General features: G+C 44.7%; 3 protein-coding genes across 3 annotated transcripts; all 3 read left to right on the top strand.

Moving 5' to 3' along the window:
- The first annotated feature begins 493 nt into the window (after positions 1-493).
- Positions 494-1,758, top strand: LOC124700908. Its single transcript, XM_047232965.1, has one exon. It carries the CDS (start codon positions 494-496, stop codon positions 1,382-1,384), a length of 891 nt encoding a protein of 296 aa, XP_047088921.1. The 3' UTR covers positions 1,385-1,758.
- Positions 1,759-4,969: 3,211 nt separating this feature from the next.
- Positions 4,970-7,995, top strand: LOC124700910 (protein PARTING DANCERS homolog). The gene is made up of 9 exons (XM_047232966.1): positions 4,970-5,048; positions 5,679-5,800; positions 5,892-5,980; positions 6,066-6,161; positions 6,239-6,333; positions 6,421-6,461; positions 6,556-6,639; positions 7,144-7,302; positions 7,832-7,995. Exons 1-8 carry the CDS (start codon positions 4,970-4,972, stop codon positions 7,291-7,293), a joined length of 756 nt encoding a protein of 251 aa, XP_047088922.1. The 3' UTR covers positions 7,294-7,302; positions 7,832-7,995.
- Positions 7,996-9,383: 1,388 nt separating this feature from the next.
- Positions 9,384-9,959, top strand: LOC124697746 (putative ripening-related protein 5). The gene has a single exon (XM_047230292.1). It carries the CDS (start codon positions 9,384-9,386, stop codon positions 9,957-9,959), a length of 576 nt encoding a protein of 191 aa, XP_047086248.1.
- Positions 9,960-13,063: the final 3,104 nt, after the last annotated feature.

The following is a 13,063-nucleotide window of genomic DNA, read 5'->3' as shown; positions in this document are numbered from 1 at the left end:
ACTACTTCTCACTTCTCTGCTGCTTCTTGCTTGCTCCTCCTCCAACCTCTCCCTGCCCTCTGTGGTTGCTAGCTACTGCACCAGTTGCTGCTTGCTCCAGCTAGCTGCTCTCCCAACCTTCTTGCCTCATGTTGAAATTCGAGGGAAGCCTCGCCTGCTGAAGAAATCTCGGTGAGAGGTTTGCTCTCCTGCCGCAGCAAAGCTGGCCCGAGCTTGATTGCGGCGGAAGAGGGCGGCTCCGTGACGGAAGCTTGCTTCTTTGGGCGGTTCCCGGTGCCGCTTTCGGCAGCAAAGGCGGGCGGGATCTCGCGTCCACTTGCGGCGGCGTTGCCGGATCGAGAAATCTCCTGCGGCGGCAACCCGTGTACTTTGCAAGCAGGAGAGCGCCGCTCTTCTCGGCTGGCATTGCGGGCCGTCCGTCTCTCGCCGTGCTGCTCCGAGAGGGGGACTGCACGCGCGCAAGGTGTTCGCCGAAAAGTGCGCGCGGCGAGCCATGAGGGACTTCCCGTCCTGCTTCGGGGAGAGCGGCGTCCAGATCGCGGACGCGGCGTCGTCGTCCACGTCGAGCGCCGGCACCAAGGGCGGCGCGGCGCAGAACCTGGTCACCTGCCTCTACCGGGCGCAGCTCGCCGGCCGGCCCTGCGCGATCTCGGTCACCTGGAGCCGGAGCCTCATGGGGCAAGGGCTCAGCGTCGGCGTCGACGACCTCTCCGGCTCCGGGCAGTGCCTCTGCAAGGCGGACATCAAGCCCTGGCTCTTCTCCAAGAAGAAGGGGTCCAGGAGCCTGGACGCCGACGGCGGCAAGGTGGACATCTTCTGGGACCTCTCCGGCGCCAGGTTCGGCGCGGGGCCAGAACCGCTAGAGGGGTTCTACGTCGCCGTGGTGTTCGACCTCGAGCTGGCGCTCCTGCTCGGCGACATGAGGAAGGACGCCTACCGGAAGACCGGCGCCACCCGGCCCGTGTCCAACGCCGCGTTCGTGGCGAGGAGGGAGCACATTTACGGCAAGAAGCTCTACTCCGCCAAGGCGCAGTTCTGCGACAATGGCCAGTTCCATGACCTCGTGATAGAGTGCGACACCCTTGGCCTCAAGGACCCCTGCCTCGAGATACGGATCGACAAGAAGCCCGTCATGCAGGTGAAGAGGCTGGCCTGGAAGTTCAGGGGCAACCAGACGATCCTCGTCGACGGCCTGCCGGTGGAGGTGTTCTGGGACGTCCACAGCTGGCTCTTCGGGTCGACGACCAGCAATGCGGTCTTCATGTTCCAGACATGTCAAGCGCCTGAGAAGTCGATGCCGTGGTCGTACTCGCAGATTTTCAGGGAGTCTAGAGCACAAGGTCTCGGCTTCTCGCTCATCCTGTATGCGTGGAAGATCGAGTAGGCGTTTGCAGGGCAACAATTTGCTTCTGCACCTGCCTCCTTCCTAGTGCTAACAAGCTGTTTCAGTGAGTGTCTGTTCTTTCCAATGCTATGGGGACTCCAATATATGTTTTTTGTTCATTTTTCTCTTATCTTTTTTGGTTTTGCCATCTTTTGTTAACGTTGCTGTTGAATTGTCTGGCAAGATTTTGTGACATCCCAGTGTGTTTTTGTCACTTCTTTCCCTTCCTCGTGCCTAAGTGATATCGGTTCTATTGCTCTAAATACTAGGTGAACTATGGCAATGCTCTAAGAAAGAATGTTGTCATGATGTAAGGTACATACTCAAAGTTCAGATACAGAGTATTTGTTAATGATAATAGTATTGTCTAATGATTGCGGTCTTTTTTTGTTTTTGCTTGTTGTTCTATGATCAGTAACAAATGCTACCCTTACAATAAACTTATAAGTTACCATCAGAATATAACTTTGATCCCGTGGACCGTAGTTTGCTTCTGCTCTCCTTCTAGTGCGAATTCAGTGAGTGTCTGTTCTTTGCAATGTTATGGAGACTCCAATATATGTTCTTTCATTTTTCTTTTTGGTTTTGCCATCTTTTTATAACGTTGTGTTTGAATTGTCTGGCAAGATTCTGTGATATCCCAGTGTGTTTTTGTCACTTCTTTCTCTCACTCATGCCTAAGTGAGATAGGTTCTACTAATGCTCTAAATATGAACTATGGCAATGAAAGTTCGGATACAGAGTATTTTTTAATGATGGTAGTATTGTCCAATGATTCTGTTATTTTCTTTTTTCTACTTGTTGATCCCACTGTGTTCCCTTATGACCATTAACAGATCTTACCATTACGATAAGCTTATAAAATACTATCATAATATAACTTTGACCCTGTGCAAAAGTGGAGGTTTTGAGGAATCAATACACATGGAATGGAATGCTTGAGCACCAAGTCTGTTACACTGATGGCAGTTCTTTTTGTGCTTATGTGCCCACCTTTTACAGGAGACAGACCATCCTACTGAGAAGCCTGGAGTTCAGATGCTACAACTAATTGAAGATCATCGAATTCTATCATCCTACAGATCAATTTGATTGATTTGTATACATCTCTGAAACTTATCATCTTGTGATTTTCTTTGTGTGGTTTTTCGTGGTGTTTTCTTGCAGTGCTATTTTTTTAACATACTTTCTGTGTTTTCTTTTTCGTTTAGCGGTTTAGTCATCTGCATAGTGGCTAACCAGTAAACGGTGCAGCCCTACAATTTTTTTAGTGAGGAGGTTCCATTGACATGAACAATGACGATCGATGTAATTAAGCAGCCTTTCCAACTGCTGGACCACTTCAGCTCTTATGTTTGACAATTACTAATGTATTATCCTGAGCCATCGACAACACATTTAAATCTCACACCATGATTTGCTTTCCTCTCTGATAAGGACACTACTTTGTATCTTCTTTTCCTGTTTGTATTTTGTAATTTATTGATTTTGTTTAATTCGCTTGATGCTTCCCTTCCAACAGATGATTGTGAGGTTCATCAGTCGCTCTATATAAGATTTTTTTTTGGAACTGCAGTCATACAATGGGCCTCTGAAATGAGCCAGGTACTATTAAACCAAGTAAGATATGAGTTAATTATTGGGAAATTCAATTCGGCTCCCGGGTGCGTATGCTCCCTCTACTAAAAAATTATATTTCAAAATATCGAAAAATTTGGATAAAAAATTCTACATGTATATCTTCATAATTTACGTGCGTTCGTCAAGTTTGACGAAAAACCAATATTTTGTGTGGTCTATATAAAAAAGAGAAAGTTTATCTTGTGAAAATCATTATTTTTAGCACTGAATTTTGTCTTTTTTACACACGTTACATGATAAGTTGATTTTTTATGAAACGACTTTGTGAGCACGTAGCACGTGAAGATGTACGTGCGAACTTTTAGTTTCAATTTTTTTTAAATTTAAAATGTATGTAAAATGCATTTCGAAATATAGAGAGCATATGGACCCATGTTCCAAAACACCGCTCCCGTTAATTATGCTCTACATAAGATTGTGAGGTTTTATTATTGTCTTATTTTATATGGAAATTATAGAGGAAAACCACTAAGCTAAGCTTGAAATGCTACTCTCGCGCGGGAGTGGTGTTTTGGAACATGGGTGCATATGCTCCCTATATTTTGAAATGCATGTTATGAACATTTTAAATTTCAAAAAAATTGAAACAAAAAATTTGTACGTACATCTTCACGTGCTACGCGCTCACAAAGTCGTTTCATAAAAAATCGACTTATCATGTGACGTGTGTAAAAAGACAAAATTCAGTGCTAAAAATAATGCTTTTCACAAGATAAAGTTTCTCCTTTTTACATAGACCACAAAAAATATTGGTTTTTCGTGAAACTTAACGAATGCACATACATTATGGAGATGTACATGTAGAATTTTTTATCCAAATTTTTTGACATTTCGAAATATGTTTTTTTGGTAGAGGGAGCATACGCACCCGGGAGCCGAATTGAATTTCCCCTCTCGCGCTTGTTATCTTGCTCTCACGCAAACGGACGCAAAGCATCGTTTGCGACCGCGCAGTCGAAAAATAGGTTTGTCCACCAACCTAGCGGCTAGATGCAAATTGACTGGGCTATCCGCGGGAACTCAAACGCGGCCCAAAATTTACTCCACGAATGTGTCTCTGTGTGGACGCGACAAGGATAACTCACGTGTCCGCCTGACTGGTTATTGCAAAAAGTAAAATGCATTATTGTGCATGTGAAACAAATACCTCAATTTTGAAACATGAGACAAAATATCTTTACAAGCTTGATAAATTCATCCGAATATGTTTAGTGTCATCCATTATTATTAGGGTTTTTCGGCATGGCCAAGAGGGTTAACCAACATCACGTCAGTTAACTTTGGAATGGAAAGCCGGCTTAGCCAGACTGGGAATCCTTGACAAAAGCAACCCTTTGTGGAACAGTTTCTACTTATCGTGCTATGCAGAAGTTGGGTATTTGTACTCTTTGTGGCGGTTGAGCCAATAAATTGCTCTCTCTGTCTAAAAATAAATGTTTTTAAAAAATGTGTCGATATCTGAGTTGGGGAAAGAGGTGGTAATACTTTTTCGTAAATCTGGAAGCCAATCTTTGCTGGCTCCGGTGATAGAGGAGCGAGGACGGCGGCGCGCCTTCGGTTCGCGCTAGTGTCTGTAGTCGTCGCTAGGTAGTCCAGTAACTTATTTGTAGTTTTATTATTTTTGAACATCTTTATACTGCTATCGATGATTATTAATAGATTGATAGAATTTTCGTAAAAACAAAATAAATAAAAAATCTAGAAGTCGCAGCAGTGCTCTGCTGCCCTGCTGGTGAAGGCAAATTTTGAGAAAAGAATAGGGCAACGTGTGGACAAGGCCCGACTGCCCGAGCCTAGGAGCCTCGGCCGCGGCGTCCAGCTCAACGGCTCCTTCCCCTTTCCCGTTCACCTCGCGACTAGGAGACCAAGCCTCGCCGCGCCAACGCACCGCCGCAGCCAGCAGCCTCGTCTCTGCTCCCCGCTCCGGCCTCCTCTCCCTTCCACATGGAGCGCTCTGTGCACTCCACCGGCCGGACCTCCCTCCCACCGCCGCGGCCCCAACCCGCTCCAGCTCCAGCTCCAGGTGCGCCCATCCATCCACCCGCCAACTCATCTCTCCCTCCCTCCTCGTGCACGCACGCACGCGCCGCCCCCGCCCAGTCCGCGGCCCTCCCCAGCTAGGGTTCCGTCGCCGCGCCGCGATTCACTGCACGCGCTGATGATTAAGCCTCTCATGTTCCTGCGGCATGCATCTAAGCAACAATTGTCGATGCCCTTCCTTCGTTCCGTAACTAAATTTGACGCAGTGTGTTGCGTTTTGCACTGCTCGGCTTGGCCCAAATGTTTTGCTTGCTTGCGTATCAGCATATGCGATGTGATGTGTTGATAGGGGTTCAGGACAGGACCATGGTCCATGTCCATTCTAAAATTCGCACCGTACCCGCTTCGAATCGATATCCTAAGAATGTTGATGAATCTGAGATCCGCAATTGACTACGTATCAGTAGCACTGTCATTCTGTTACTCGTGGAAATGACTGACGGACTGAATGTTGTGTGTGTGGCTCCCAAGGTTAGGTTCGAAAACTGTTTGCTGATGAAGATTCCGGAAAAAACCACCGCCAAGATGTTTTAGCTAATCTCTAGAACCACACACTTTGTTATTACGTTGAAATACATCTTGATGGATCCACTGGGTGGGTGTTGTATCGCAGGCCGTGGAGTGTGCATGATGAGCACGTCGTGGAGGGACAAACAGGACCCCAACCTCATCAACTACATCGCCGCGTTCCTGGCTGCCAACTCGTATCGCCTAAACTTCCTCTTGTTATCTCCTGTAAGCATCCCTTCCTGCTCTGCGATTCACAGGATGCAAATGGTTTCGTGGTTCTCTCTGTGTACCCCTGATCAAGCGAGCTGTGTTCCAGGACTTCATCTTCAACAATGGGGGGTTATCCGTTGCATTCATCTTTGAGACGAGTTGGGATTCTGAGAACGCAGCTGCTGTTTTTGCCAGGTGCGAGGCTCTTTCCTGTTAAGCGCACTGTATATATTCTTCGCTGTAATGATTGTAATGGTGGCTTGAATGATTTTTCTTGCAGGGTCAATACGCTGAAGAGGCAGTTCAAAAATCTCTATGTTGTTGTGGCTGTTCCCAAGGTGGAGCAAATCGAGTCATTCAATCGATCGTATTTCCAGTAAGCACCTAGTATACTATATCCTGCTTCTGCTGGAGTATGTTAGATCGTTGTTACCCATGTGTGTCCTAACCAAGGTACAACATGGAGCTTGGCTGCCCTACGTTTGTGCCTGTTAACGACCCGGAGATGGGATTTGAGAAAATGCTCAAGATAGCTCATGCTCGCGGAGGTAAATATATCTGACTTCATTTGGCTCATCATCAAGCCCTGAGCTGCAAGCAGCTGACACCGGTCAACAAAATGTGTTTTTGTTCAGTATGCAAGCAGCAGGACATTACCTCAACAATGAGGAATGAGGTACTTTCACGTGTTTCTGGATCCTTCAGTGCACTTGTTTTAGCTCTGAAATTAAGCAAAATGATGTTCTTGCATGTGTGCCGGTACTCGGTAGCGGGAGCAAGCAGTTCAGTCCATGGATGCCTTTTTACATGTGCTCACCTCCATTCCTGGTATTGATGATCATGATGCCACTATGGTGCGTGCTTAAATATCTTTTATCCTTCTATGTAATTGTGTGATCTCTTGGTTACTTACAAACAAATTTCAGATCCCAGTTATTTGTATGTTTTGTCTTTTGAGAAAAATAACTCAAATGGGTAGCCATTGTTAACACATATTGTAAGTAAGATCATTTCCCTTGCCATTGACGATAATTATACTAAAGCACGGTAAATGATAGTCCATGTTAGATCAGAGCTCCTCAAACACAATCAACTTCTGATGAAAATACTTGATTCTATCGAACTAATCAAGAACGAGAATGAAGCATTTGCTAGATTATCTATAACTTTGCATTTCTCCATTCTCTGGTCTCTGCTCTGCACTATTTATCAGGCCATGTTAATTACAGTCAATTCTATCGCTGAACAGTGAACACCAAATTTCATTTTTCTAGTTAACTGGTCTGTGTTTTGTGTCTCTACACTACTCGTATCAGTATCATGCAAGGCTGATAGTCATGCTACTTTTGATCTGATAGCTTTCCCAAGCTATTGGCTCTATTGAAGCAATTGCAAAAGCATCTGTGGGTTTTATTCTGGAAAACACTGACCTCTCCACGGATAAGGCGAAGACAGTTGTCACGTTCTTCAGGGATCCGCAGTACTACTTGAGCCCTAAAATCAACTAATTCTTGCAGGTATTCTAGACGTAGCAAATGTAGTTTGATTTATTTTGTCTTAACTATGGCTACTGTTACAAACTTTCCTGTCAGAGAACTGTCCACCTACTATTCTACCATGACTTGTTTGATGAGTATGTATAGAAACCTACTCATGATGATAGCATGTAGCGCTGTGCAGTTCCTTGTGCACTTTTGCTTTTGTGTTCTCCTTCTATTTAGCTTTTCTTTCTAACTTCCTCTGGTTTTACTCATGGTGCCACTTACTTTACTGAACACATGTGCATGCTCAGCCTAGGGTGATCTGTATGATTTGTTCCATTTAGTTTGGTTTTCGATAGCTCGTCAGATGAAATAAAAACATATACTGTATTTTGCATCTTAAACCAGTTGGTTCAGAAGTAGTTTACCTCCATATTCTGGAAGCAAAGATGCCTGCCATGGTGAAAATCCCAAGTAGCTGAATGTGCGATAATATTCAACCATTTTATGCTATAGGCTGATGCATTTACATGATAGTGACTTCGTTTTATTCTTTCACACACAGGTCAGTCGATTCGTTGGAAATCTGCATTGCGATGAACATTTATAGGCTACTTGCCCTTCTAGTGGTTTTGTTATGTGGTTGTAGAATAGAATGTATATGGCCAGAACTTCGTGTTTCTAAAACAGTTAGAATGATGGTGCCATCCTACTTGCTGGTTAATTTTTTTCTTAATGTGCAAATAGGATTCAGATATTTAATTTTACGATAATACACGGTAATAAGACCTCTACATATGTGTTATATTTATATATCTAATGTAACCCAAGTTTCTCGGTTCTCATGACCGCTACATGGTGTCAGTCGTGGTTGGAAGCACAGGGAAAATGTTGGTATTAGTTCATTGAATTCCTTGAACCCATTCTTTCCTTAGAATCAAATATTCAGATGGCCAGAGTACTTCAATGGATCATTACTTGCTTTGAAAATTTATCTGGTCTAAGAATCAACTATCATAAAAGCGACTTGTTTACCATACATTTGTCTGAGGCTTGCGCCAGGGATTTTGCCCAAGTTTTTTCTATTGTAATCTGCGCTCTTTTCCCTTTAAGTACCTTGACGTACCTTTGCACTTCGCAAATCTTAGAAAGAAGATCTACAACCTATTATTGATCACATCATCAAAAAAATCTCTGGTTGGCGAGGCAAGTTAATTTCTAATGAGGGAAAACTTATCTTGATTAAAGCCTGTTTGGCTAGTATTTCTACATATCTTCTATCTGCGCTGAAATTTCCTAAATGGGCTATCAATGCTATCTATTCTCAAATGTCTCATTTCTTTTGGGGGGATTTGGATGATCAGCATAGATACCATTTGGGAAACTGGGGGTCAATAACTAGGAACAAAGAGTTCGATGGTCTGGGTGTTCCCAACCTCAGGGACATGAAGTTGTTGTGCCTATTGGGGTCTTGGTTTCATCGGTTCTTCATTGCTGGAGACAAAGTGCCTATTGGTCTGGGTGTTCCTAACCTGGCTATCTCAATGCACCTTGTTTTGGGACCTTTTCTCCGTATGTAATGAACCTGAAGCTGTTATTGCTGATGTCCTGGTAGATGGGGAAATACGTCAGCTGGTTTTTGTTTCTTAATGTGCAAATATGAATATGATTCTGATAATTAATTTTCGAACATGGTACCTGTACGTACGTGGTACTCTGTTCTCATGGCCGCTACACGGTGTCAGTCGAGGTTGGAAGCACAGGGAATATGTTGCTATCAGTACATTGGATTCCTTAACCCATCTGCAATAGTATATCACGATATCATCGCTCTACCTCTCTTTCCCGAGGATTCCGATGAGACGTACGGGACACGCCCGTCCTGCACTTTCAAGTTTTTAGGCAAATCATTTGATAAGTTACGGAGGTCTAAATTTAACAACGATTTGCCGTGAAAAACATGCAACCAGTTTATTTTCATAACTGAACTAGGAGAGAGGCCGGGAGATCACCATATAAAGCCGACCTTGTAGCTCTCTAAACACAAACAGGCAAACAAACTAGTGTAGCAGCAAATAAGAAGAGAGGTTATAATTCAAGAGTGTTAACTACCTAAGATGGCAACTGCAAGAGCTCTAGCCATCATGGCAATCTTGCTCCTAGTGGTGCTCTCGACCTCCCACATTGCGTCCTCACTCCACCCAACCCTCGGTGTTTGCCGTGCAAGCGGCTACCTCCCGGGGAAGTCAGGGAATTGTGAGAAGAGCAATGACCCAGACTGTTGTGAGGATGGCAAGAGGTACCCACAGTTTCATTGCTCGCCACCGGTCACTGCGAGCACAAAGGCCGTCCTGACACTCAATAGCTTCGAGAAGGGCAAGGACGGAGGTGGTCCATCAGAGTGCGACAACGCCTACCATAGCGATGAGGAGATGGTTGTTGCACTCTCCACCGGCTGGTTCAAGAACATGGGCCGTTGCGGGCACCGTATCAAGATCAATGCTAATGGCAAATCCGTGTATGCCAAGGTGGTGGACGAGTGCGACTCCGTGTATGGATGTGACCAAGATCACAATTATGAGCCCCCTTGTGCCAACAACATTGTGGACGCCTCTCCGGCAGTGTGGAACGCACTAGGGCTCGACCAGAACGTTGGCATGGAGGGTATCACTTGGTCCGATGGCGACAACTGATTGCAGGGCAACTCGGCATCATAAATTCATTCACATTTTATGTATATACTAATAAAAGACTCATTCATAGTTCGGTGTATGCATATAATATATTCCTTACCATGTGTTCTCTTGGTAATATCAATATTTTTCAAAATAAACAGTTCTTGCATATAGCCAGCACTTGTTGTTAGTTGGAAGAATGTTGCTCACGTTGCTATTAGATTTTGTTCCAACATGTGTTCCTAGTCCTAGCAAAACTTGCACACAGCACAAGCTTTCACACGTAAGAGCTAAACAATGTTATCTCGACCAAAGCTTTGACTTCAAGAAAAGTTTGAGCGAAGCAACTTCGGCGTTTCCATCTTCCAACCAACTATTTTTGAATATCCTATATATGAAGGGTGCGACTATGCCGTGCAGTGGCGGAGCTTGCCAGGAATTATGTGTGTGTGTGGGGTGGGGGGGGGGGGGGGGGCAAAACATAAAATATCTATATCGGGGGGGGGGGGGCAAAGTGCTAAAAAAATTCTCTTCTAAGCCTTGTAAAAAAATTCCTTCAGTAATTCTCAAAAAGTTAGGGGGCGGTGGCTCCCCCTGACGTGTACATAGCTCCGCCTCTGATGCCGTGGTTGACCTAGTTTTAGCGTACGATGAGGTTACCCCGACCATGTTGTTTTTTAGGATTTATAAAATTGTAGGCTTTCCTGAAATGGCAGTACTAGATACCGTGCGGCCACATGCGCATGCAGCGCACGATCGATGGCGCTTGATTAAGGAAGGGCCATACCTGCTCCCTGTCGCTATTGTACCTACTCTTGTAGCTATCATACTCATTCCTTTCCTCATTTCCTTTTCATGTGGATATACTTCATGGATATACCAACGAGGTAGTCCAATACCAATAAACCCGGGTGATTCACAAATGGTGGTTGGGCCTATGGCCTAACCGGGCGGCCCAGTTGCTGATTGACCAAGATAGAGAGTCCATGATTAGAAACTCTAGACAGATCCGCACCGACATAGTTGGCCGGATTCGTACCGACATAGGTTAGCTAAATCCTTACGTGTATGGCAAGTTATACCAAGTTAGGTTGCTAGCCAAGTTTAACTTGGACTACTCCTTGTAACCCTAGATACTGACGTCTTTATAAGTCGGATCCCGAGAGACCTTGAGGCAATGCAATCTTAGAGAACAAACACTCTCATTGTAATTACACACTTGTTGCCTCTTAAAAAGACAAGATGTCGCCTAGAGTGGAGGTGAATAGGCGTTTTAAAACCTATTACGAATTTGGATTGTAAGAATGGGGAATTTTACAAGCAAAATATCTAAATAATCTAAATATGCTAGGTTTAACTAACTGCAAGGACAACAACTTAAGAAGCAAGATATAAGTACTTTAAGCACGATGGCTATCACAAGAAAAGTAAACTCGGGTATAGAGATAAACGAAACACGTAGAGGCGAATATGTATTCTCTTGTTCCCTCACACGAAGTGAGGTACGTCACGCTGGAGAGATGTAAGCTACCACGAAGGTCTCCGAACGCCACGAATGCTTACCTTCTCCACCAAGCCAAATCCACGAAGGACATAGGTTTTTTCCTTATGACTAGTTTTTCCTCCACTGTGGAGATGGCAAGCTTCACAACTGTAAGGGTACATTGCCTCTATGTGTGTTTTGGTAATTAATGATAATCCTTTTTAGGTAATGACTTGCACAAAACGCAAAAATATTGGTTAAGAAGGTTTGATAGCCAATTAGATAATTGGGCCCATAGTCAGTAGGTCCAGCGTGGCACAATTGTTTTTCAAGTGACTTGACGCGAGGAAGAGGTGGCCATCTTCACCAGTGACGGCGGTAGGTTCGGTGGCGGGGAAGAGGTTCCCAGACCTCGATGGATTTGTAGCAAGAGAGTTCGGGGCAGCGCGTGTCCAGGCAGCGCGTGTCCAGGCGACGGCGACAGTGGTGGCGACTCACCGGTGACGAGAACTTCCGTCATATCGACGACGAGAAGCATTGTTGATTGATTTTGTTTTGGAGTAATTGAGAGTAGTCCAAATGATGCAAGAATTCCCCTGTAGCTGTTTGAATCTAAGGCGTACAGATCGAGGACAAGGCACGGTGCTAATTTCAAATTTTCTTATTGCCCGCACGCCGCCGAGCCATCACCGCCATCGGGTCGCATCATGTGGTGTGGAGGCTCTCTATGTGTTTATAAGCCGGTCAGTCGGGCGAGATCAGCTTGTTTGCCACGATGGCTGCCACGTCCCTCCTGCAAGTGGGCCTAGTGCACTAATTTGTTGCCAAACCGGTAAATCACTCCATTTGTGTTCTGTGCAAGTCATTACGCCAAATGTTGGTGTTTTCTGCAAAAGAAAAAAATGCCGCTGTGGTTGTGTGCAACAAAAGCCCCAACGTGTGCGGTGTAATGTGCAATTTCCTCTGGCTACGATTTGGTTAGTAGCAAATATATTTGAAGCTAAAAAAAAAAAAGCTTGCATTTCTGTTGAATGCAGATTGTGTCAAATGCTGACAGAGTATATGGCTTCCTCCCTGGAAATTGACATTTGAGAACAACCTAGTCATAAGGAAATTTCTATCCATTGCCATCTTAAGGGAATTTCTTGTTTTTCTGTCAGGATGACCTGTTTTGCAGTGCTAGTTTTTAAACGAGGGACTACTCCTAGCCTACTATGAGCAACTTCAATACATATACAAGAAGACTGAATCGCAGCACAACATTCCAATTATCTAACTACTGGCTACTGCTCCAGGCTCATCAGGTGCAACTTGCTAGCTGAAAATAAAACTAAAATACAGGGATCACATGTAACACGCAGCTATGTCATGCCCAGCTTGTGTTGCAAGGCGAACAACCAGCTTAGTTTTTGCACAAGCAGCCAGCCACAAAACAGAACCAAACTGTCCAACACAGCCAGCAACAGAAGAAGACACCAAAATTCACTTCACATTCTACCTGGGCAACAGAAGCCATCGTCAGGACACCATTTGATCTACCATTGTAGCGCCAACAGCTTTTTTCACGAGGCTTACTCCGTGGGAAACGAGCGTCCCCATGCCGTCGTAAGAAGAAAAAGGCTTTGTAAGACAAATCTGA

Source organism: Lolium rigidum, chromosome 3 (genome assembly GCF_022539505.1).
Source record: "Lolium rigidum isolate FL_2022 chromosome 3, APGP_CSIRO_Lrig_0.1, whole genome shotgun sequence".
In the NCBI taxonomy this organism is placed as follows: Eukaryota; Viridiplantae; Streptophyta; class Magnoliopsida; order Poales; family Poaceae; genus Lolium; species Lolium rigidum.
The sequence above is the reverse complement of the archived record's forward strand: the minus strand, read 5'-3'. Positions and strand labels throughout refer to the sequence as shown.